At 39.3% G+C, this 26216-nt stretch overlaps 1 protein-coding gene across 6 annotated transcripts in view; it reads right to left on the minus strand.

The window, feature by feature from the left end:
• GTF2I (general transcription factor IIi) overlaps positions 1–26216 on the minus strand; it is a 107763-nt gene that overhangs the window by 61007 nt on the left and 20540 nt on the right. For all 6 annotated transcript variants that reach the window (XM_021700578.2, XM_021700576.2, XM_021700577.2 and 3 more), the window contains exons 2-8: positions 18097–18200; positions 14296–14434; positions 11938–12072; positions 10680–10863; positions 10485–10513; positions 6458–6512; positions 5946–5989 (exon numbers count right to left, since the gene is read on the minus strand). In XM_021700578.2, coding sequence (XP_021556253.1) covers positions 5946–5989; positions 6458–6512; positions 10485–10513; positions 10680–10863; positions 11938–12072; positions 14296–14434; positions 18097–18195 — 685 coding nt within the window. In that variant the 5' untranslated portion in view covers positions 18196–18200. The remainder of the gene's footprint in view (positions 1–5945; positions 5990–6457; positions 6513–10484; positions 10514–10679; positions 10864–11937; positions 12073–14295; positions 14435–18096; positions 18201–26216) is intronic.

Raw genomic sequence — 26216 nt, forward strand, 5'->3', positions numbered from 1 at the left:
AAGAGGACTGACAGGAGTGGCAGGGAAAGCGAGCGAGGGCTTTAGGAGCCTGAGCTAGATGAGGGGGCAAGCATGAGTGGTGCCAGCCCAACAGGGAAGGTCAGAGTGGCAGTGAGGTAAGGAGGGGAGCAATGAGCCATGGCTTAGACAACAGGACACAGGTCAAATGAAGTAAATATACTAAGAATATCTGATTGGCAGGATTCTAACAGGAGGGAATTATACAAGAAAAGGAGGGGGGAAAACATTTGGGATTCTCCGTCTCTGACACCCCTGCTCGTGTTCCCTCTCTCACTGTATCTCTTTCTCTCTCTGTCAAATAAATAAATAAAATCTTAAAAAAAAAAATGAAGGATGGCAAAGTCAGCCAAAATGTGTCAGAGGAATGTAAGACACAGGGAATGGCTACTTGCAAGACAGAGGACAAAGGGTTGTATTGTACTTACAAAGAGCTAATCCAAAAAATTAATGATCAGAGATTCAAGAAGCAAGAGAAAATGCTTAGTATAGTTAAAGAAATGGAGATAAAAATCCAACAAAGATGAAGTTGTGCCGGCAGATTGGCAAACACTCTGCTCATACTCAGTAAAGAGCAGATAGAAACAGCAGCTTTAAAAATTCTTGATGACTGCTTAAACTGTTGCTTTATTACAGATGATACTTTGGTATTCTTATCATCTTATTTATTTATTTTTAAAAATTTTATTTTTAAGTAATCTCTGTATCCCACATGGGGCTTGAACTCACAACCCCGAGATTAGGAGTCATGAGTTCCAACCAAGCCAGCCAGGCGCCCCTTTCTTATCATTTTAAGGTGCACGTGTTCTTTGACCCTTTGCCGCCTTATAATAATGGCAGTTAACCTCCGGTTCCCATCAGTGGAGTTCCTCGTTGCCATTCAACCCAGTAAGGCGATGGCTCTGTATCTGCTGATACACAAGTGTCTACAAGACAAAGTGCTAGTTAGTTGGAGAAATACTACCATGGGATATCGATGAATAATAAATTTTTTATTAGCCTTTAAATTTTTTATTTTAAAGTGTTTTTTTAAGTTTTTTTTTTTTAAAGAATTTATTTATTTGATAGAGAGAGAGAGCGAGAGAGCACAAGCAGGGGGATTGGGAGAGGGAGAAGCAGGCTTCCCGCTGACCAGGGAGCCCGGCGTGGGGCTCGATCTCAGGACCCTGGGATCATGACCTGAGCCGAAGGCAGACGCTTAACAACTGAGCCACCCAGGCGCCCCGCCATCCTTCATTTTTAATTCTTTCTTAGTCAAATGTAGTACTTAGAAATCTTTCAAAGGAACTCTTATTATATCTGGAATTTCTCACACTTCACAAAGTCAAGTCAGACTCTCAGCATGTTGTTTTCGGTTCTCTAGTTGATTCTCTGGTGTTCTACACACACAATCCAACCATCTGTATAAGTTAATGGTGCCTCCACTTCCTAATTACTTACACCTCATCCTTGTACTGGTTTGTACTAGAACACGGCCAAGAAACTGGTGAAAGTGCACCTCTTTCTATGAAGAGTGCTTCCAGTGGTTCTCTATTCAACACAACGATGGGTTGGCATTTACAGCTCTTTATGATAGCCCAACCAATCAGGTTAAGGATTTCTGCAGCCTTCTTATCATCTACTCAGATGATATATTATTTCTAATTATTTCGATAACATGAGAAAGTGAGTTTAGAGATTTTCTAATAATATCCTTGTGTTCCTAGATGAACCTTAAGCCTGAAGTTCACTGCATAAGGTAATTTGTTTTAAAGATTTTTTTACTTAAGTAATCTCTACACACAACATGGGATTCGAACTTACAGCCCTGAGATCATGAGTTGTCCCATGCTCTACCGACTGAGCAAGCCAGGCGCCCCAAGATAATGTTTTAACTAATGTGAGAGCAGAGTAAAAGCCCCACAGTGACAGGCTCTGCAACAGCGCAAACTGGGATATAACAAAATTACAATCAGCTTCCGTCCCCTCTAAGAGGTGAAACCAAAAACATCACTATTTTGCAGTGATATAAAACTGCATTTGACACAATTAAAATTTCTGGACCCCAGCTATAGCCTCTGCTCAGGTTACACAGTTTATATATGGCTTCAATAAGAAAATGCAGTAAATGTCCATTTCTCGTTGCCAATCACCAAAGCTAATTATAACTTATATTCTTAGTATAATACAATGATCTTTTAAAATTATGTATTATCTTTAAAAGATGAAGTTGCTTTCATTCATAGAACCAGAGTAAGAAAAAAAAATCCTGGGTCGCCTGGGTGGCTCAGTCGGTTAAGTGTCTGCCTTCAGCTCAGGTCATGATCCCAGGGTCCTGGGATCAAGACCCGCATCAGGCTCCCTGCTTAGTAGGGAGCCTGCTTCTCCTTCTCCCTCTGCTGGCGCTCCCCATGCTTGTGCTTTCTCTCTCTTTTTCTGCCAAATAAATGAAATCTTTTAAAAAAAGAAAAAAAATCCTAACAATGGAATTGCAATCCAGTCAGGAAGAGCTGTATGTTTTATAAATTAGCAAAACCACTTGCGCCCCAGAAATGGAACATGGCAAGAAAGCAAACATTAAAGTAAAATGTCCAAGATCATGCTCAGTTCTCAAAGAATTTGAACAGTAAAAATCAATTTAACTAGATGGTCCAAGTGGGAAAGGAGCTGCAGCATTGGGAGATAGTAAAATCATTATATCCTCATTGTTCCATATGTTAACAGATAACAAAACCAAACCTTCAAATGACATGAGCTACAGTGTGGTGCTGCTGGTCTAAGACTGGGCGTTCGAGTTCACGGGGACAGCAATACACTTGGTCACCTGCAGTTTGATAGAGGTGCTGAGGCGATCCGATGGGGACTGGATAGCTTTTCAACAAAGGATGCCCAAAGGATGCCAGGGCAGCAGGGCATCCACACGCGGAAGGATGAATCAGACCCTTCCCTGGCAACCCATGCAACAATGAACTCAAAACAGGCCTGAGGCTTAGACATAAGAGTTAAAACTGTATAACTGAAGAAAAACACAGCACAATGTAAAATTCCTCATGATCTCAGGTGAGGCAAAGAGTTTAGGTTTTCTCAGATGTAAAAACATCAAAGCCCCATGTGATAAAAGAAAAATCTGAAAAACTGAATTGCATCAAAATGAAAACACTTTTAGGCTTGAAGGGACACCATTAAGAAAATGAAAACACAAGCCACAGAGTAGAAAACAATATTTGCAAAACATTGTTTCTGATTTAAAAAAATTGTATCCAGAATATATAAAAAAACTCTTATAATTAAAATATCAAAAAAAAGAAAATGGAAAAAAAAAAAAAGGAGAAACAAAGAAGAAGGAAATCTTGCCATCCGTGACAACACGGACAGACCTACAGGGCATTATGCTGAGTGAAATAAGTCAGACAAGACGAAGACAAGACGATTTCACTTACATGTGGAACATAAAAAACAAAACAAATGAACAAACAGACTCTTAAATACAGAGAACGGGTGGTTGCCAGAAGGGATGCATGGGGGGATGGGAAAAAGGATTAAAAGGTACTAATTTTCAATTATACAATAACTAAGTCACAGAGATTAAAAGTACAGCATAGGGAATGTAGTCAATACTGTAATAATGTTGTATGGTGTCAGATGGTAGTCATACTTATCATGGTGGGCACTGAATAATGTAGAGAATTGTCGAATTATTATGTTGTACACCTGAAATTAATGTAACATTGTAGGTCAACCCTATTTCAGTAATAAATAAATAAGAAAAAAAGAAAGAAAACAAACAACATAATTAAAGAATGAGCAAAAGATTTAAAAAGACATTTCATCAAACCAATATAGAAGTAACTAATGAGCACATAAAATGATGTTCAACATCGTTAGGAAAATGCAATTAAAATCCCAATTCTAGGACATTCTAAAAAAGGCAAAACAATGGAGGCAGTAAAAAGATCAGTGATTGATGGCCAGGTGTTAGAGAAGAGAGACGGATGAAAAGGCAGAGGACAGAGATTTTTAGGGCAGTGGAACTCTTCTGTATGCTCTGTAATAGTGAATGCATGTCATTATGCATTTATCAAAACCCACAAAATGCACAAGACTGATCCCTAATGTAAGCTATGGACTCTGGGTGATAATGGTTCATCATTATTTATTTGTTTGTTTGTTTATTTTTAAGATTTATTTATTTGACAGAGAGAGAGAGCACAAGTAGGCAGAGCGACAGACAGAGGGAGAGGGAGAAGCAGGCTCTCCTAGGAGCAGGGAGCCCGACACGGGGCTCGATCCCAGGACCCTGGGATTATGACCTGAGCCGAAGGCAGACACTTAACGACTGAGCCACCCAGGCACTCCTGGTTCATCATTTCTAATACCACTCTAATGTGGGATGTTAATCGTGGGAGGGAGGGTTTTCATGTGCAGGGTAGAAGATCCATGAAAACACCCTCTATATTTTTTGTTCCATTTTGTTGTGAACCTAAAACTGCTCTAAAAATAAAATGTCTATTTAAAAGCATTAAAAAAAAACACCCCACACAATGAGATACCACTTCATACTCACTAGAATTGCTATTATCAAAAAAGACAGACAATACCACATGTTGGCCAAGATACAGAGAAACTGAAACCCCCATACACTGCTGCTAAGAACGTACAGCCACTTTGGAAAACAATTTGTCAGTTGCTTGTAAGTTAAGCACAGAGTTACCATAGAACCAGCAATTTACTCCTGGGTATCTATCTACCCAAGAGAAATGAAGACAAACGTATTTTCCTAACAAAGACAAATATGTGAATGTTGACAGCCATGTTATTCAGAACAGCCAGAAAGTGGGAACAACTCAAATGTCCACCAAATGGTAAACAGATTGGATAAAGAAAAGGTAGTATATCTGTACAATGGAATACTATTCAGGTATGAACTACTTATGTACACTACAACTATTTTTGAAGATGAGCCTCCCAACACAATGCAGAGTAAAAGAAGCAAAATGTAAAACTCCCTATTGTAGGATTCCACTCATATGCAATGTCCAGGTCACCTACAAAACCCAAAATTAGACTAATGGTGGGAACACAGTTTCTACTTGGGCACCAGGTTTCCATTTGGGATGACAGAAATGTTCCAACAATAGATTATGGTGATCACTGCAAAACTCAGTATGTACCCAACATCACTGAATTTTATACTTGGGGCAGGTGAATTTGGCAGCAAACTGTACCTCAATAAAGTTACCCAAAAAAATCTGTATGAAATAACAGTACAAGCTGACATTTAAAAATAAGAAACTGAAGGCAAAAAAAACAGCGTAGAGTTAAAAGCAATCTCCTTGGAGAGTAGAAACGGGGATGGGGGGGGGCGGGGAGAGTAAGGAGATATTTGCTTGGCTTGTGTAAAAAGCACTGTAGAAAGAGCTGACATTTTACACTATTATTCTTACATAATTGGGGGGAACCTAGTAACAAATTTTGTTTACTAACGGGTAGTTAGCAACAAACTTCTGGCTACCATTCAGTAACTAAACTTTTCAGGTTTTAGTATAATATTTGGTAACATTAAGAAATAATGTTGGGGCACCTGGGTGGCTCAGGTGGTTAAGCCTCTGCCTTGAGCTCAGGTCCTGATCCCAGGGTCCTGGGTTCGAGCCCCACATCGGGGGGGGGGGAACAGCAATACCTCAGCAGGGAGCCTGCTTCTCCCTCTCCCACTCCCCCTGCTTGTGTTCCCTCTCTTGCTGTGTCTCTCTCTGTCAAATAAATAAAATCTTTAAAAAAAAATAAAAAAAATAATCATGTCACTATTGGAATAAATTTGTTCTGTCTGCTTCTCATCAAAACATTAAAAAAAAAAAATCACAGTAAATAACGAGTCAAAATACAACCTTCTAAATTAAGGAAAAGGCTCCCTTACTTCATAGTGGGATTCTAAAAGCGCTAGCACATACCAGAATCTTCTGTGGGTTCAGTTTTCACTTTGACTGGGCCACAGCTGAAAGGAAAAGAAGGCGTGATGAAGCTGTGCACTGATGCGGGCCATCCACACACCAACACGTAAATCATTCACCTGACCAAGGTCAATGCAAACCTGACTCAATGTTAAATTTACGTATTTATTTCTTGCATAAATGTAACTTGTCCACTGAGTTTAGTACTTTAATTCCAATCAACCTTTTGGGGAAAAACGTATAACAACGTAGGGTAGCACAATAACTTGCAAATTCCACTTTACTCGACGGGCCCTCCTCTTCTGAACGTGGTTATCAACCTATGCTTTTAGCTTCCTCCAGGAACTACTCAGTCAAAAACTGCATTTTCATAGGACCCCAAATGAATCAGCTGAATGTTAACCTTCAAGACGTGTGCTATGGGCCTTTTTAATATTCTAATACCTCAAGATTCTAAAAACTAAAGTCGCTGGGGTGTGGAGGTTTACTTGTACTGATGAACTGTGCTTTACCTTCCACCTGGAGACAGCATGGACCTTTCAGCATCTGTTACCATCACGCGACCACCTATGTACAAAAGAAATAGTAAGATTTAGGTTTTGCCAACACTTTCAATGGGACTAATATTTCCAACGTTCCTAAACAGAGAACGAGTGAGGGCAGGAGCGCCTGCAGCCCTGGGTCACACTGGGGTGAGTGCCGTGTGAATCCACACAACGGTGTCCTTCATTCTCCCCCTGTGAAGAGGGGAGGTGGGGATGAGGATCGTCCAACAGCTTTCATCTCCTCACCCACCAGCACCCTCTCCCCTTAAGGAAAAAGCTCAAATTTTTATCGTTGAAACAAATACAACAATGTATTATTACTCCAGCAACATGGGAAAGCCTCCAGTGATACAGGAGTGCTGATAAAGATTTCTGTTAGGGGTGTATCTGGCTCGGAACTGGCAAACAGTGACTGGCTAATAGGTACGGGACTTCTATTTGGGGGTGATGAAAATGTTCTCAAATTAGATTGTGGTGACAGCTGTCCACCTTGGAAATACAATAAAACCCACTGAACTACATACTTCAAAACCATGAATTTTATATTTAAAAAAAACAACAACATGAATTTTATGTCTGCAAAAAAAAAAAAAAAAAGGTAAAGAGAGACTGATGCCACCAAATACTGATAAAGATATAGAACAACTGGGACTCTCACTGTCGGTGGGAACACCAAATGGAGTAAATCACATTGAAAACCAGTTCAGCACATTCTTTAAAAAGTATATATGTAGATACCATGTGCCACTCCAATTTTAGGTATTTACCCAAATGTATGTCCACATGAAGACTTGCACTGAAATATTCAGAGCGGTCTTCTTTATAACAGCCAAGAAATAGAAACCCAAATTTTCATGGACAGGTAAATGGGTAAATTGGAGTATACCTATACACTGGAATACTCATCAGCTGAACAACAGGGATAAATCTCAAAATTAAGAAGCAAAACCAAAACATAGTACCTACTATGATTCCATTACTATTTTAAAAATCTAGAAAATGCAAATAAATCCACCGTGACATCATCAATGGCTACCTGGGATTAAGGGCAGGGAGAAACAAAAGGAAGGAATTACCAAGGGCTGAGAGCAAACTTGGGTGTGAAAGATATGTTCATTGTCTTGACTATACTGATGGTTTTCACAGTGTATATGTGTATCAAAATTAAGCAAACCGTACATTTTAAATATGGGTAGTTTATCTTATGTCAATAATAAGTCAACAAGGGGCACCTGGGTGGCTCAGTCAGTTAAGCATCTGCCTTTGGCTCAGGTGGTGATCTCAGGGTCCTGGGATCGAGCCCCGCATCTGGCTCCCTACTCAGCAGGGAGTCTGCTCACCCCTCTCCCTCTGCCCCTGCCCCCACTCGTGTGGGCTCTCTCTCTCTCTCTTTCAAATAAATAAATAAATAAAATCTTTATACAAATAATAACAAAGTTATTAAAAACTTTAAAAACTGGAAAACATCCCATTACAATCGCAACTTCCCAATTACTTTGACAGTCGGTATGATAAAAAAACAGAGTCATACAAACCCCCCTGCTTGCACCATTCAGTGTAAACACCCTATAGAAACATTCTTTAGTTAACAACCAGGCCCCAATGTTTCAAAAGAAGTCTCTAGAGTAGAAAACTTCAAAAAATACAAACAGCAGATTAAAACTAACCTAGAACACTTCAGGAAAAAATACTGCTTAACAAAATTCGGAATTTTAATTTAAACAAGACAATAAATCTTTACTTTCTCAGTCTTAAAAAGGACATCTACCAAAAAACAATAGCTAACATAATGACAAGAGCCCAAATGTCTTCCTCCTAATATTGAGAAGGTGAGGTCTGCTATCACCACTTCCATTCAATATTGTATTGGACATTCTGGCTAGAGTAACAAGATTAATAAATAAAAAGCATTAAGATTGCAAAGAGGTAAACTGTCCTGATTCACATACAACATGATCCACTATGTAGAAGTCCAGAAACAAACACACAGGGTCAACTAACTTTCAACAAAAATGCTGAAGCACTTCTGGGGAGAAAGGATGGTCTTTTCAACAAACTGCTGGAACAACTGGATAGCCACATGCAAAAAATGGAATTTACAACCTTACCATGTGCCATATGCAAAAATTAACTCAAAACTGACCACAGATCCAAATGTAACAACTCAGGCTATAAAACTTACAGAAGAAAACAGGACACATCCTCATGACCTTGTGTCAGGCAACAGACAATCTTGGATACAAGATCAAAAGCACAAATGAGGAAAGACTAAATCAGGCTTTGTAAAAATTAAAAACTTTTGTTCCTCACAGGACACTGTCAAAAGACAACTTGTAAAACTGGAGAAAATATCTGTATCAAAAATATATAAAGAATTCTTACAACTCAATAATAAAACTACAAATAACCCAATAAAAACACATGGAAAGAACCTGAACAGACCTTACTCCAAAGGATACACATGGTCACTAAGCACATGAAAAGATACGCAACTTTATTAGTAATTAGGGATATACAAATCCAAACCACCGTGACACAGCACTTCACACCCATTAGGATGGTTAAAACCAAAAAGACAGTACCAAGTGCTGACGGGGACGCGGAGAAACTGGAATCCTCAGACAATGGCAGGAGGAACATAAAATGGTGCAGGCACCTAGAGGGCAGCTTGGCAGTCTTCCTAAAGCTAAATGTAAAATTAGTCTATGACTCAGCAATTCTACTCCTAGGTATATATACCCAAGAGGAATTAAAGCATATGTCCAGACAAAAACTTACTCAAGTAGGTCTATGGTAGTATTTTTCGTAACAGCTCAGTGGAAACAATCTAAAGGCCTATCAACCTGTGAATGGATAAATGAGTGGTATATTCATATGTAGGAATACCTACCATTCAGCAAGAAAAAAGAAGTAACTATTGATACACCCAACGATTTGGATGAGCCTCAACTGAATTATGCTGAGTGAAAGAAGACAATCTAAAAGGATATACACTATGTATCTAATTTATATAACATTCATGGAAATAATAAGAGATGAGGATGAAAATATTCTGAAATTAGATGGCAATGACTGTAAAACTTTGTAAACTCTGTCATTATAAATTTACTAAAGCCCACTGAATTATATACTTAAAACAGGTGAATTTTATGTCGTGCCAATTATACCTCAATAAAGCATCTAAAATAGTAATCTTTTCATCGTGATGAGAAGAAAACGAAGGTTATTTAACGAACAATAAAATATGGGTATATGTATATATTATTTTGTCCTTTCTTCCTTACACTGGTTAAGAGACTACCAATGATAATGGTCATTTATTTTCAAAAGTCTCAAATAAACCTGCCTCCAAAGGGCACCAGTCTTCTAAAAATCACTTTTCCCTTCAAATGCAATGGCTCAAACTTCCCAAAAGGAAGTCCTGTTGAAATCCTCCTCATTCTTCAAGGGCCCATCTTAATGCCCTCTTCAACTTGAAAGCCTTCCTGGGTTATAAATGAATCCTTCCTCCAACGAACTTCCACAGTACCTTCTCTAACCATTTGTACAGTGTGTAGGTTATGCTCTTGCTATGGTGACTTTATGGGCTTTTTTATCTCTTCCATTAAACTACCAGCACTCCAAAGCTTCACTGCCTGATGCATGGCTGTGTATCCCCTCCCCATCCAATCTCGTGCCCAACAATTCTGCGCCCGTTCAATGAACGCTAGGTAATTGAGTCATCCTCTTAATTCTGGGAAATGAGGGCAGATCCAGTATATGATCGAACATGGTGCCAGGGTAAAACCTTGACTAGATCATAAAGAAAGTAGCAGAGCTAAAAACAAAAAACAAGTCTACTTTTTCAGCTCAGTGACTTTTCACTGGTTTATATAGAACACCCTACTCCAAGATGTCTTAACATCATATTCTCAAAATAAAAGAGAAATCAGAAAAATGTGTTTAATTTGGCCCAACAGGTTTAGAACTATCTGGAAACAAAGTAATCACTTACCTAGGTGCTTCTTTGGCTCTAGGAAAGGTCTGCATTAAAACAAAACAAAAAAACTACACATGAATATACAAAACAAAAAAGCATAAATTTAAATAACTTCTACAGTAAACAAGAATTTAAAAAATATATTAAAATAAGCTGAATATTCAACTTTATATACAAAACTGCTGATGGGCAAGGGATAAAGTACTTCACCTCTTTATGATAAATGAAATCCCTGCTTTGTTCTCTAAAATCCATTTCAGGGTGGCAAGATCGTAGTTCTCGGGGTGTTTAAAGGCAACTCCTTCCGGAAGCCCCTGCACGACCACAGCGGACTGATCTCGTAGCATCTTCTCATATGGAACAGGTACCACTGTTGATTTGCCTAAAGCTTTCCCTGGGGGTGAGGGACAGATGTGAGGTAGAAAGAGGATAAACATCATTAAATGGTGAGATTAAAAAACAAAACCAACATTAGTTTATCATGGCTGAACAAACAGCACTCATGTTATTTTGTAATATCCGATTTTAAAACAAATTCGAAATATCAGAGGGCCCTATTCCCATGTTCGAAGTTCTAAGCCTGAAACAGATCCAAAAGGCCAAAATGAAAAGTATGTAAAATATTTATATAAAATCTATACAAAGCAAAAGAAACAATGGCTGATTTCTTCCACTACTGTCTTTCTTTAAAATAGCCTCACCCTGGTATAATACAATCTTTACATATACAGTTCAGCCTTAGAACATGGAAACCTAACAGGTCCTACTGTTACCATAAAATATCAGGCGATTTTTGGCCAATATTCTCATTGAAAACTTTAATTAGATAAATACAACGGACATTCACAACTGAGTGTGTTCTACCACACTGTCTGTGTATATCAGGCAGTGAGTCCACAGATTCTAGAAACCCTATTCCCCAGATATGAATTTTACCTACAACCTCACAGTGTAACCAGTATCTTCTCCCTTCCACTGTTTTCTGAAGAGCTTTGTTTACCATGTGTTTAGACTAACAAAAGGTGGTTTCTTCAGGAAATTGGTGAGATCAGCACACAGGGCAAAAATACACAGTTCTCTTTGGATGATTATGATGTGTTAACGTAGGTTCTCTGGGGAAGGGAGTGGGGGAGTTGATAGTGGGAGGGATCTATGCAGGTACTGGGCCAGGGAGTACATGGGAAATCTACCTCCCTCTTCCTTTTCCTATAAACCTAAAACTGCTCCTAAAAAGAAAAAAAAAAAACAAACCCTACCCCACAGCTCTAATAGGTACACTTGTTTGTTTCTGGGTTTCTTCAAATAAGAAATGGGAAGTAAGGTCATTCCTGATGTTAACCCACTGTTTGGAAACTGACTCAAACTGAAGTTTGTCAAAATGTGCAGTTTGTGAAACCAGTTACACAATTTACCCTTTAGCAAACTCAATTATATGTCTCTTTTAGAAAATTCAAGTGTATAACCTTACCATAGCAAAAGCAGAAATAGTCTTCAACTGTTTTTCTGAGCGTCTCAATCTCTACAGCATCTACACTCATCCGATTTGCCGGGGTTGTAGATTTCATCTTATGCATCTCTGCAGCCTTTTCTTCTTCTTCAACACCTGCAAAATAATTAACGATATAAAAGGCTCTTATCCATTATCTTAGTATTTGCCTTTCCGTAAGAATACTTTTTTCTAATATTCTAATATTTATGATTTATTATAAAAAGACAGAAAGAGGGGAGCCTGGGAGGCTCAGTCGGTTAAGTGGCTGCTTTCAGCTCAGATCATGATCTCAGGGTCCCAGGATTGAGCTCAGTGTCAGGTTCCCTACTGGCGGGTAGCCTGCTTCTCCCTCTCCCTCTGCCCCTCCCCATATGGGGGTGCATGCTCTCTCTCTCTCTCAAATAAATAAAATCTTAAAAAAAAAAAAAAGGAGAGGAGGGGCATTTCAAAATAAAAACCTATAACAAATGACTTGAATATAAACGGTCATCATCTCTAAAATAATTGCAGCTGTAACTAAAAATTCTGTAAAGTAAAAATTAGCTACTAGATTAAAAAGCAGAAAGTTATCTTCAGAGTAATTTATCACCTACAAACTTAAATATGAGATTATCACCATCACAAAAAACATTCCAGGTTCAAAAAATCCAACACATAGCCACTAGACACCTGTGGCTACTGAGCACCTGAAATGTACCAGTCCAAATTACGATGTGTGGTAAATTTGCAATACATACTGGATTTTGAAAACTTAGTACAGAAGACTATGCAAAATATCCCATTAATCATTTTTATGTTGACTACATGTTAAATGACAATGTTTTAAATATATTGGGTTAACTATAACCACTAAAATAAATTTCACTTGTTTCTCTTTCTTACTGTCATTAACTCAAACATTTTAAATTATGAGTGATTAATATCATCTCATTGCTCCTGGACAGTGCTTTTCCAAACCCTGGGAAAGAGAATTCTCCCCAAGAAATTGTAAAACTAACTCATAAACCTATTGATTAGGTTACAGAAGACCACTACTGATCCTTATCTACAAAATACTTTATATAAACAAATATTATGTACTTGAGAATTACATCCAAAGATTATTCTCTAGGGCATTAAATTACTGGTAACAAAAAGAAACTATGAATACTAATAGGCAGGGACTACAATTTGCAACTGAGGACAATTCCCCTAATGCTTAGTTCTAACCACTGGAGAACCACATAAGCAAGTCAGTATAGGGAACAGAAATATAAACACAGCTGCCAGTGGGATTATAGTATTCATGGGACAGATGGCAGCTGATATACACATAATCAAAACAACATTATTACTATAAACTTAAATATACAAACATGATCAAAGCCTTAAAAATTCTCAAAACGATCAGAAATAATGAAAAAAATTTAAATAGATTATACTAAATATATTATATATAAAGCTTGAAAGATTATAGTGGGGCGTGGAGGGGGCCTGCAGTGTAGAGAAGATATGCTTTTTTAAAAAGGACTAAAAATACAATTGAGAATTGAACTAATGAATTAAGAAAACTATTTACCCACGATCTGTTCAATTTATCATGAATTGGATCTAACTTGATAGTGGAAATTTAAGTTTGGCACTTAAAGACACACACACACACACACACACACACAATATGCCTGCAGACATCCCCACCATTTTGTTCTCTTTCCATGTTTAAGAAGAGGCTGTATCACTGAGACAATATGAGACCGGCAGGCAGTGTGAGGTTAAACAAGGATATAAAACCAGTCTGACTGTGTAAGACCATAGGCAGTAATAGCCTACAGCAAACTTCTCTACTGCGTTTGTTCCGTATCGAGTTAAATTTTCACCAGTTGGATGAACTTCCAATCGGAGGACCACAAAATGCACTGAGAACCCTGACAAGCTGATTCTATGGAGGGAATCGGAGAGACTGGTTTAACTTTGCAGCATGCTTACACAAATTTTGTGCACAGAGAAGAACTTGCGTTTAACACGCCAAATACCTATCAAGAAAATAACTAAATAAGAACCTTTAATCAATTCAAGATTTCTCTACCTTTTTTCTCAGGTGTGGCACTAATCCAAAGTAACGCCAACCAAGGAACACAGGATAAACATTTACCATTTTTCTTAAACTCTTCAGTATTTACCCTTATATATTACCATGTTGCGGACATTTTGAGCATTTTGAAATGTGTCTCTAGACATTTTAGAAAGTCCTTTTAGTATAAATCTCATTCTGCTTTAGAAAATAAGACGACATTTGTTATCCATAAATATTTAGGCACAATATTTATGAAATACAAAAGATAAAAATACAACACTTACAGTATTTTACAAAATCTTTCTGAAAATCCTTTCTGGTGTTGACAAAAGCACGTCCTCTTTCAGTTCCAACGACAAACACATCTGTTTCATACACCGCGATGCAGGCCACTTCTGCCTTGGATTTGGCCAGTTCTTTACACTAAAATACAAATAGCAAACCTTATATTACATATAGATGTCTTAAAGTACTATTTCTGCTGGATAAATTAAAAATTATCACTTCAATTGTCTTTCTATAGTATCTGAAATCAGATGAAGTTCCCAGTTTCTGGCCTTAGATTATCATATAAAAAGAGTCACCATTTTTTATTTTTTTTATTTTTTTTAAAGATTTTATTTATTTATTTGACAGACAAAGAGACAGCAAGAGGAAAAAAAAGAGAGACAGCGAGAGAGGGAACACAAGCAGGGGGGGAGGAGCAGGAGAGGGAGAAGCAGGCTTCCCACTGAGCAGGGAGCCCGATAAGGGGCTAGATCCCAGGACCCTAGGATCATGACCTGAGCAGAAGGCAGATACTTAACGACTGAGCCACCCAGGTGCCCAAGAGTCACCATTTTTTAAAGGTACCTCTCTTTCTATATGGTTTTCAACCCCTATTTTAAACATGAAAAAACAGAATATATAAGAAAAAAGGCAGAAATCCCTTGTAATCTGTTATAGGTCAAATCCCCATGAAACAGACTCAGATTTCCACCCAGGCTTACTGGAGAGTACTCTCAATATCAACACTCATGAGATGTGAGGGGCGCAGGATTCAGCAGAGGGAGAGTTGATAGCTGGTGTAGCTGCATCTGGGGAGCTCTGGAGCTGGGATCGCCCTCCCAAAGAAACGGGAGACCTTGGGCCAGGGAGCCTCAAACCCTCCCAGCAGCTGGAAGGATCAAGGCCATCAGTCCTAAAGGGAAATCTGAAGCCACATCACAACATCCACTACATAATCCCACATCCAGAAGTATCTCTGTCTGAATACACCATGGGAATCATGTTCGGGTATTTTTTTTTTTTTTAATAAGTATGGCTTCTACTAAGTATATTCCTATGAAATTAAAAATTCTCAAAAATCTTAACACATAACATTCCATTTTATTTTCTTTAGTACTAACATTACTGGCAATGTTGGTGATTCTAATTATCACTCCTTAAAATAACACTGAAATAATCTGGGGACAAAATATTTGTGTGTAGAGTGTCAGAGAGATGAAGCGAGTCAAAAAAACTTTTGACTCTGAAAGTAAATACTTTTAAGGTTCTCAAAACCTACTGCAAACTGCTTTCTAAGAAGATTCTATCAGTTCACACTCCCATCTGACCTTCTAGAAGATCTAAATCAAAATATTCTCACAAATGATACTGTGTAACTTTTCCAGAAAAATTTTAAAACGGTATCTTAGTATAATCAATAATCCACTCAGAGCACCTGGCTGGCTCAGTCTGTAGAGCATGACAACTCTTGATCTTGGGGTTGTTGAGTCTGATCCCCACTTCAGGTGTAGAGATTACTTAAAAAAAAAATAATAAAATCTTTAAAAATAATAATAATAATAATAATCCACTGACTGGTTGGTATCAAAATTAAAGAGTATTGTACCTTAGCTATTTCTCTGTAAATTAAAATATCGTTTGGTTATTTTTCTACTATGTTAGTAGTATGTTACCCTACTGATGCATAAAAATACCTCACTTATTTTAGGCATTAGAAAAGATGTTTAGGGGCGCCTGGGTGGCTCAGTTGGTTAAGCAACTGCCTTCAGCTCAGGTCATGATCCTGGAGTCCTGGGATCGAGTCCCACATCAGGCTCCCTGCTCAGCAGGGGGTCTGCTTCTCCCTCTGACCCTCTTCCCTCTAGTGCTCTCTGTCTCTCATTCTAATAAATAAAATCTTAAAAAAAAAAAAAAGCTGTTTAGGGGCACCTGGGCGGCTCAGTCGGTTGAGCGTCTGCCTTCGGCTCAGGTCATGGTCCCAGGGTCCTGGGATCGAGCCCCATGTCGGGCTCCCTGCTCAGCGGGAAGCCTGCTTCTCCCTCTCCCACTCCCCCTGCTTGTGTTCCCTCTTTTGCTGTGTGTCTCTTTCTGTCAAATAAGTAAATAAAATCTTAAAAAAAAAAAAAAAAAGCTGTTTATGGAGTTAAATATATAATTATATATTTTTTCTTCTTTTTTTAAATTTGTGCTCAGCAGGGAGTCTGCCTCTCCCTCTCCCTCTGTCCCTACCCCTGCTCGTGCTCTCTGTCTCAAATAAATGAGAAATCTTTTAAAAAACAAAAACAAAAGAAAAACCAGAGTAGGGATTCCTGGGTGGCTCAGTCAGTTGAGCATCTGTCTTCAGCTCAGGTCATGATCCCAGGGTCCTGGGATCGAGCCCCGCGTCACGCTCCCTGCTCAGACGGAGCCTGCTTCTCCCTCTGCCTGCCACTCCCCATGCTTGTGCTCTCTCTCTCTCTCCCTCTCTCTCTCTGTGTCAAATAAATAAAATAAAATCTTAAAAAACAAAACAAAACAAAGCTAGAGTAGGATTTAATCTCTGAACTATTATTTAAGGGCGCTTGGGTGGCTCAGTCAGTTAAATGTCTACCTTCGGCTCAAGTCATGATTCTGGGGTCCTGGGATTGAGCCCGGGGTGGGGCTCCCTGCTCAGCAGGGAGTCTGCTTATGAGTCTATCTCTCTCCTTCTGCCCCTCCCCTTGCTTGTGCTCTCTCTCAAATAAATAAATAAAATCTTAAAAAAAAAATAACAGTATATAGCCACTAACATTCTTTAAGGAAAGAATTTTTCAAAATTCTCAAATAGTACAAAGAAGGAAAAAATGCCTTAATGGGGAAAGGCAACAAACCTGCAAACTCTGTCATACTGACACCTGTGAGGTTAAATACTATCTAATACTAGTCAACACTTAGGATGGGAAATACATAGCCCTCTCCTAGTTAGGATATATTTAATTTCAATGTGTCAGAAAATACCTAAGTCTGATGCTTATAAATCTATGAGCTGAAATACTAGGTTTCCCGCTATAGATCTATAAAAACATGATTAAGCAAATTATTATTACTACCATCACAGTAATAAAAAAAATACAGCAAAAGGATACTTAATAGTTTACTATAATTGTGTATACAATACAGGTTTCTTAAAAATAAAGAGCTAACACACTAACATATTTAGTAAAAGGTAGTGGGGTAAGGACAACTACGAACGCATAGCACAATAAAGAATATAAATAGTAAGTATGCTCTTATGGCCCAGAATTCTGCCAATGTTCTTTATACAGATACAATTAAACACCAGCGCCACACTAGAATATACAAACTCATTCTGAGTAACTTCATTTATGAGTAACAACACATAAATTCAAAGCTACTGCTTGCACAACAAGAAATTGCCTAAGATATTGGTAGGTAAACAACTGAAATTTAATGTAACAAAGTAAACATTTAGGTAAGTTAAGAATATTCTGAAACATGGTAATAAAATGATCTGAAAGGCCTAAATCCATAACTACTATTCAAGCAAAAAAAATCTTCTTAAAAAACCAAAAACCATGTATGTTTACAAAAAAATCAATCTCGGGCGCCTGGGTGGCTCAGGTCATGATCCCAGGGTCCTGGGATCGAGCCCCACATCGGGCTCCCTGCTCGGCGGGAAGCCTGCTTCTCCCTCTCCCACTCCCCCTGCTTGTTTTCCCTCTCTCCTCGTCTCTCTCTTTGTCAAATAAATAAAATCTTAAAAAAAAAAAATCAATCTCACCCGCGAACTCAATCCTATCCAACTATAAACATTTTCTAGAACTATAAAGCCATCTCACCATGGACTCAAGAGCAGACATAAGGAACGTCACCACCATCCTGCTCTCTGAGGACTCTTCGTCTTCAACAGGCAGGGTAGACATTGCTACTTGGGCCATGATCCCTAGGAAAGAAATAAGAAAGTGAGTGGCAGAAATTCACAAGGTCCTTCTAAACAGATGTTCAGAGCTGTGAGACTCCTCCACAGACTGCCTAATTTACAGTTTTCTTGCCTAAGAGAAAAAAAAACTCAGAAGCTGAGTATTCAATTTGTCAAAAACTCCCATCCTCTAAGATAGAAAAATCTATCCCCTAAATTTCCAACTAATTTCCATAAAATTAGGTCAGCATAATCCCCAAAATAAATTCAGATGTCACCCACAACCAGTTAAAATTTCTCCCAAGTGAGGGACGCTTGGGTGGCTCAGTCGGTTAAGCATCTGCCTTCAGCTCAGGTCCCGATCCCGGGGTCCTGGGATAGAGCCCCGTGTGGGGCTCCCTGCTCAGCGGGGAGCCTGCTTCTCCCTCTCCCCCAGCTCATACTCTGTCTCTCAAATAAATTAAAAAAAAAAAAAATTATCCCAAGTGAGAGTTAGAGGTGAAGCACTCCAGGATCCAGTGATAGTTTATCACAGTTCAACACAGGACATAAATACAAAGTTCCCTTCCTCCCAGGCACACGCAGAGTGGGTAAGGCAGACAGAGGCTGGGTGAAGAGAATTTCTTTGTTCTTACTAAGAAGGAAATCGGTTGGGGGCACCTGGGTGGCTCAGTCGTTAGGCGTCTGCCTTCGGCTCAGGTCATGATCCCAGAGTCCTGGGATCGAGCCCCGCATTAGGCTCCCTGCTCGGCAGGAAGCCTGCTTCTCCCTCTCCCACTCCCCCTGCTTGTGTTCCCTTTCTCGCTGTGTCTCTCTCTATCAAATAAATAAAATCTTTAAAAAATAATAAAATAATAAAATAAATAAAAATAAAAAAGGAAATCGGTTGCAGGACAATAACATCTAAGAATGCTTTATAATACAGCATTATTATTCTCTTTAGAAAACATTTTCTGATACTTGGGTATCAGCAAGGAGCCTCAGCTGAATCTCCAACACTATAAAAATGCAACACATAAACACTAAACATTTAGTAAGTATTGGCAAGGATGTGGAGAAATTGGAACCCTTGTGCACTGCTCTTAGGAATGTAAAATGGTGCATCCAGGATGGAAAACAATTTGGTAGTTCCTAAAAAAGTTAAACAGAATTACCATGACACAGCAATTCCACTTCTGGGTGTATACCCAAAACCAAAAGCAGGCACTCAGATATGTCTATACTCATGTTCACAAAAGCATTATTCACAATAGCCAAGAGGTGGAAACAACCCAGATGTCCACTGTCAGCTGAATGGATGCACAAAATGGGAGACATACATACAATGCTATACATAATTCAGCCTTAAAGAGGAAAGAAGTTCTGAAACATGCTACAACATAAATGAAACTCGAAAAGATTATTCTAAGTGAAATAAGCCAGACACAAAAAAGACAAATATTATGATTCCATGAGATACCTACATAACAGTCTAATTTATAGAGACAGAAAGTAGAATGGTAATCGCCAGGGACGAGGAGGAATGAGTAGTGGGGATTTATTGTTAATGTGCACAGAACTTTATTTGGATGATGAAAAGTTCTGGAACTAAATGATGGTGATGGCTGCAGAACAATATGAATGCACTTAATGCCAGGGAGCTGTACATTTAAAAATGGTTAAAATGGTAAATTTTGTTATGTATATCTTATAAAAATTTAAAATTGAGGGGCGCCTGGGTGGCTCAGTGGGTTAGGTGTCTGCCTTCAGCTCAGGTCATGATCCCAGTGTCCTGGGATCAAGCCCCACGTCGGGCTCCCTGCTCAGCGGGAAGCCTGCTTCTCTCTCTCCCTCTCCCACTCCCCCTGCTTGTGTTCCCCCTCTTGCTGTGTCTCTGTCAAAAAAATAAATAAAATCTTAAAAAAGAAAAATTGAAAATTGAAAAAAGCAAAAATATACTGCATAAAGACACTCTAAGAAGCCAAAATCAAAAACCTATTTTAAAAATACTAATACTGGGGTGCCTGAGTGGCTCAGTCTGTTAAGCGTCTGACTCTTGATTTCAGCTCAGGTCATGATCTCAGGGTAGTGAGATCAAGCCCCATGGAGGACACCGTGTTGGGCTTGGAGCCTGCTTAAGATTCTTTCTCCTCTCCCTCTGCCCCTCCCCCTCCACCTCTCACTCCAGTTCCTGAGCTCTCTCTCAAAAAAACAAAACAACCAACCACTAATACTAAAAAAAACTTTTTCTAGGGGCACCTGGCTGGTTCAATCGGCAGAACGTGTGACTCTCGATCTTGGGGTAGTGAGTTCAAGCCCCATGTTGAGCACTGAGCTTACTTTAAAAAAAAAAAAAAGGTGACCTAGCTCCACCATTTGTTACCATGTGAGTTAACTACTAGGCTATATTTGGGCATCAACAAGTAACAAAGTGTACATACTTACGAAGTAACACTTTACAATGAAAAACAGTAACAAAAACAACTGATACTTATCCCTGAATCTGTGAACAAATAGAAACAATTTTGTTTTCCAAAACAAGATCTCTGTCCTGAATAGAGATAGAAATCAGGAAAAGCAGTATTAAGCAAGAGATTGCTTAAAACACTGAAATTGCTCTCCCTAACAGCCTAGGTCTCATTCTTTTCACCTGGAAAAGAGTTTAAGTAAATTTATATTAAAATGTGGCTCAGTCAAAATGAACTAAAAAGGCATATTATTTTGCCATAATCATAACATTCACTTAGAATATACTGTCATTATTTCTGAAAGTTCATAGGATTTCTTACTACTCTTACTTTTCTTTCAATTCTCCAGAAAGAGAAAAAGGAGACGTGGTAAGGGGGACATGTTCTCATTTCACAAATTTAATGTGTCAAAGGTTATAGCCACTCTTAGTGCCAGAACACAACACGGGGACAATTTTCTGCCTACTGCGATTGTTCTACTTCTCACCTTAAATTGCCAGAAATCCGCCATGAGGTCATTCACACTCAATGAGTATTAAGAAATGGGAGACAGACATCACACTGACAGCCCTGGAGGGATGCCAGGTGATTAGAGGTCCTATTTCATTACCAGAACTTCTCAGGAAACATTGGAGCACTAAACAATGGGAAGAACCTTAGAGGTGACGAGTCCAGTAGGGCTTGATGGGGAAGGATGCATTTTGTTTGGGGCTTTCTGCTCTCAAGAAAGTGTGCATTTGCATCACAACAGAAATTCTCCGAACGTCCCAAGAGGCCATTTCCCTGGATAGTCTTGAGTCAAGACTCTTCAAGACACACTCTTCCTGCACCCCTCACCCAGTAACTACTGCCCTTTTCTTCTCTTTCCCAGAAAGGAACTGCCATCAAACAGTGATGCTGACGACACACCAGGGCCACACGCCAGGCCGGGCTGTGTACAGAGCATGAGGCATGACAGGCACTGGCAGACCGTGTTGTGGGTCCCCAACCACGAAGTAGCTCTGTGACCTCCAGTGAGCAGAGACACTATATCAACCACCTGCTTCAAAGTCCCCTTTCACCTCTAACCTTTTATGAGCCCCCTCATTTTATTTTTTTTTTAAGATTTTATTCATTTATTTGTCAGAGAGAGAGCAAGCACGAGCAGGAGGAAGGGAAGAGGGAGAGGCAGGCTCCCCGCTGAGCAGGGAGCATGATGCAGGCACTCAATCCCAGGACCCTGGGATCATGACCTGAGCCGAAGGCAGAGGCTTCACCAACTGAGCCACCCAGGGGTCCCTTGAGCCCCCCTCATTTTAAATAGGAGTTGGACAGACTAAAAAAAAAGAAGAAAGATCTATTCATTATACCCATCATGCTTTATTCATTACCTATTTCATAGTCACAACAACCCTATAAGGGAGAAAGAATAAAGAGCACAAAAGCGAAATACAAGTATATTCATGGAGCCTAGAAAAAAAGAACTTCACAGGAGATAGTGTTCCCATAAAACGCTTGAGCAGAACCCATGTAGTTTTTTTCTGGTTTATTTTAAACAGGGTTTGTGCGTGTGTGACTAGAAATGAACAACAAAAAAATTACCACTGAAAGCAACTAAAAATGGGACAGTTAGCGCTCTACTCAAGAAATGCTAATAGGCATATTTCTATCTCTAAACTTCATTAGGGATATTCTTTGGAACAAAAAGGAAAATGAACAGGGCGCCAGGGTGGCTCAGTTGGTTAAGCAACTGCCTTCGGCTCAGGTCATGATCCTGGAGTCACAGGATGAGTCCTGCATCAGGCTCCCTGCTCAGCAGGGAGTCTGCTTCTCCCTCTGACCCTCCCCCCTCTAATGTGCTCTCTCTCCCTCTCATTCCCTCTCTCTCAAATAAATAAAATCTTTAAAAAAAAAAAAAGGAAAATGAACAAAATGATCATGTACTCTGTAAGACAGTAAATACAAAAAAAAAAAAAAAAAAAGAATGGATCCCTCTGAATCTTCTATATACAGAAAAGGAGGAAAAATTGACCGGAGACAATTCATAGACTAAACCCGTGTTAAGACAAGAAAATGACTTCTGGTTCTGGATTTGTAACAAAGTGCCTGCTCCCCCATGTATATCTAAAGGAGGCCTTATGGGGCGCCTGGGTGGCTCAGTTGGTTAAGCGACTGCCTTCAGCTCAGGTCATGATCCTGGAGTGCCGGGATCGAGTCCCGCATCGGGCTCCCTGCTCAGCAGGGAGTCTGCTTCTCCCTCTGACCCTCCCCCCCTCATGTGCTCTCTCTCTCTCTCAAATAAATAAAATCTTTAAAAAAATAAAATAAAATAAAATAAAGGAGGCCTTATGAAGAGCTTACAAGAGAAAACGTGATCTCTATAAAGCAGTCATCAAAGGCAGAAGACCAACAGTCAAGGAACAACCTCGTGGATTATCCCTTTAGAGATGTACTATGGTAGCTAATAGCCCCATGTAACTATTTTAATTAAAATTTAAAATTTCAGTACGACTAGCCACCTTTCAAGTGCTCAATATCCACATGTAGCCAGTGGCTGCTATATTGAAGATCACGGTCATCATCACAACAACTACACTGCTGGGGTGCCTGGGTGGCTCAGTCGTTAAGCGTCTGCCTTCAGCCTGGGTCATGATCTCAGGGTCCTGGGACTGAGCCCTGCATCAGGCTCTCTGCTCAGCAGCGAGTCTGCTTCTCCCTCTCCCACTCCCCCAGCTTGTGTTCCTGCTCTCGCTGTGTCTCTCTCTGTCAAATAAATCTTAAAAAAAAAAAACAAAACCCAAAAACTATACTGCTCTAGAGGCTACACTATGTTGAGTAAACTCAGGTAAGCTTAATGATGAGAAGTAATTCTCATGACCCCTCGAGCCACCACGGTGGTAGCTGTAACCAGAGTTAACCAAGGAAAAAGAAAACTTAAGGGAACATAAACCAGGATACAAAGGTCCATTCCAACTCCATGTGAGCATTCTTCACTGCCAGCCTCCCAAGGATTGATTACTGGTATAAGAGTATCCCCATAGAATAGAGTAACAAGGTAGGTTTCCTGAGAGGAACACACAAATACAGTTTTATGATATACTACAGTTAAAATGCATGTGAGACATCAGAGACACAGATTCTCAAGATAAATCAGTAAAATTCCAAAGAGGCTAACCCACAATCAGTGCATCGACCTTGCCACAATGATCAACTAGCATCATGTACCTTCGGTCACATTCCATATTCTTACAGAACGAATTATTTATACAGCTACATAATAGCCTATCAAAATAGAATCATACAATTTCTCTGAACATCTTCATAAATCTTTTGTCTTATTTCCGTATTTTAAAATTCTTAATACTGAAATAGATTCATATGAGCATCTTTATTTAAAAAGATTTATTTACTTTTAGAGAGAGAGCACAAGTGGAGGGAAGGGAGGGGCAGAGGGAAAGAATGTCTCAAGCAGACAACCCACTGAGCAAGAGCCTGATGCGGGGCTTGATCCCTGAACCCTGAGATCTCCCTTGACCCTGAGATCGACTTGAACTGAAATCAAGATTAGGACGCCCAACTGACTGAACCACCCGGGCACTCCCATTAAGTAGTATTAACATCTTTATAGCTCTTGATACATAATGCCAAAATTTTTACACTGTTCTCAGAAATGTTTAAAATAGACTAAATTTGGGGTGCCTGGCTAGCTCAATTGATACAGCATGTGACTCTTGATCTCAAGGTCATGAGTTTAAGCCTCATGTTGGGTGTAAAGATTACTTTTAAAAAGCACATTATTTAAAAAAACATAGTAATAAAATAAAATATACTAAATTTATCAGCCTCACCAACATTTTTGGAGAGCTAGGACCTAATCACTATGACTACCTCAATACTACCAAAGTAGGTGAATTTCCTTGCTCGCTTAAGAAACACTTTTCAGGGACGCCTGGGCAGCTCCAGGCAGTTAAGCATCTGCCTTCCGCTCCAGTCATGATCCCGGGGGTCCTGGGATCGAGTCCTGCGTTGGGCTCCTTGCCTGGCGGGGAGCCTGCTTCTCCCTCTGCCTGCTGCTCCCCCTGCTTGTGCTCTCTCGCTCTCTGACAAATAAATAAATAAAATCTTAAAAAAAAACAAAACACTTTTCATACTTTTATTATTCATATTTCTTCTTAGGTTACTCAGATCCTATGCCCACTACTAAGTTGATGTCTGATGGCTTCATACTTACATAAATTGTCAATAATCTTCCTTTTTTTGAAAGCAGGCTCCATGCCCAATGTGGGGCTTGAACTCACAACCCTGAGATTGAGAGTCACATGCTCTACCAACTGAGTCAGTCAGGTGCCCCAAAATTGTCAATAATTTTCAATCCCAATTCATTCTTTCAATTCTGATTATTATGTCATGTAACTCCTTGATTATTTAGCTTTTGTACATGTGTTTTAATTCTGTATTTTCAAATGCAGTATTTTCTGCTTCACACAATTTTTCATTTTTCTTTAGGAACATATTTAAGAGTCTTTGTTTATTCTTTTTTGCATCTCAAGACTTTTCTTTTGCCTAAGTTAATTCTTTAAAATTTCTTTCTCACGGCAAATTGTTTTTGTTTGCTGTAAGTCTTTTATTCTTGTAAGATATTTTCACTGGAATAGAAATCTAGGTCGAGAGCTTCTTTCATTCAGCACACGGAGGTTACTTCATTATATCCTGCCTTCCACTATTGCCTTTCAAAAGTCATCTGGTGTCTCCTTTGAAAGTAATCCCCACCCCACTCCCTGCTGTTTGTATGTTTTCTTTCTTTGGTTTTCTATAGGTTCACTATGCATCTAGATGCACATTTCTTCTTATTCACTCTGTCCTTCCCTGGGATTCCTGACTAAGGATTCCGATGTATCAAAAGGTCAGTTGTTGCCTCTTCACACACACTGTCTCTGTCTGGTTCTCTGTCTCCCATCCTACTGAGACTCAGACGGAATGTTACGTTTGTCCTAAGACTCATACTCACTTCTTATTTTTCTCATTTTTCCTCTCTTCACTATTTCTTCAGACTCACCTTGCATTTCACTAATTCTTTCTTTAGCTGTGCTTATTCTGTTATTAAAACCACACATCAAGTTTTTTATTGTTTATAATTTTTACTTCTAAAATTTCTATTTGTTGTTATGTAACCTTTTATAGTTTCCTACTCCCTAGAGATTTTCAAGCCTGACATATTTTTTTTATTAAAAAAAGATTTTATTTATCTGAGAGGAGAGGGGAAGGGGCAGAGGGAGGGGGAGGGAGAGAGAGAAAAACTTAAGCAGACGCCGTGCTGAGCATGGAGCCTAAAGCAGGGCTTGATCTCATGACCCACTAAGCCACCCAGGTGCCCCAAGCCTGACATTTTTTTTTTTAAGATTTTATTTATTTGACAGAGAGAGAGCGAGAGCGTGCAGGCACACACAAGCAGGGGGAGTGGAAGAGGGAGAAGCAGGCTCCCTGTGCAGCAGGGAGCCCGATGCAGGACTCAATCCCAGGACCCTGAGATCATGACCTGAGCCCAAGGCAGAGGTTTAACTGAGTCATCCAGGTGCCCTATTTCTTAAAACATAATAGAGGTAGTTGTTTCATA

The sequence above is a fragment of the Neomonachus schauinslandi genome, chromosome 5 (genome assembly GCF_002201575.2).
Source record: "Neomonachus schauinslandi chromosome 5, ASM220157v2, whole genome shotgun sequence".
NCBI classification, from domain to species: domain Eukaryota; kingdom Metazoa; phylum Chordata; class Mammalia; order Carnivora; family Phocidae; genus Neomonachus; species Neomonachus schauinslandi.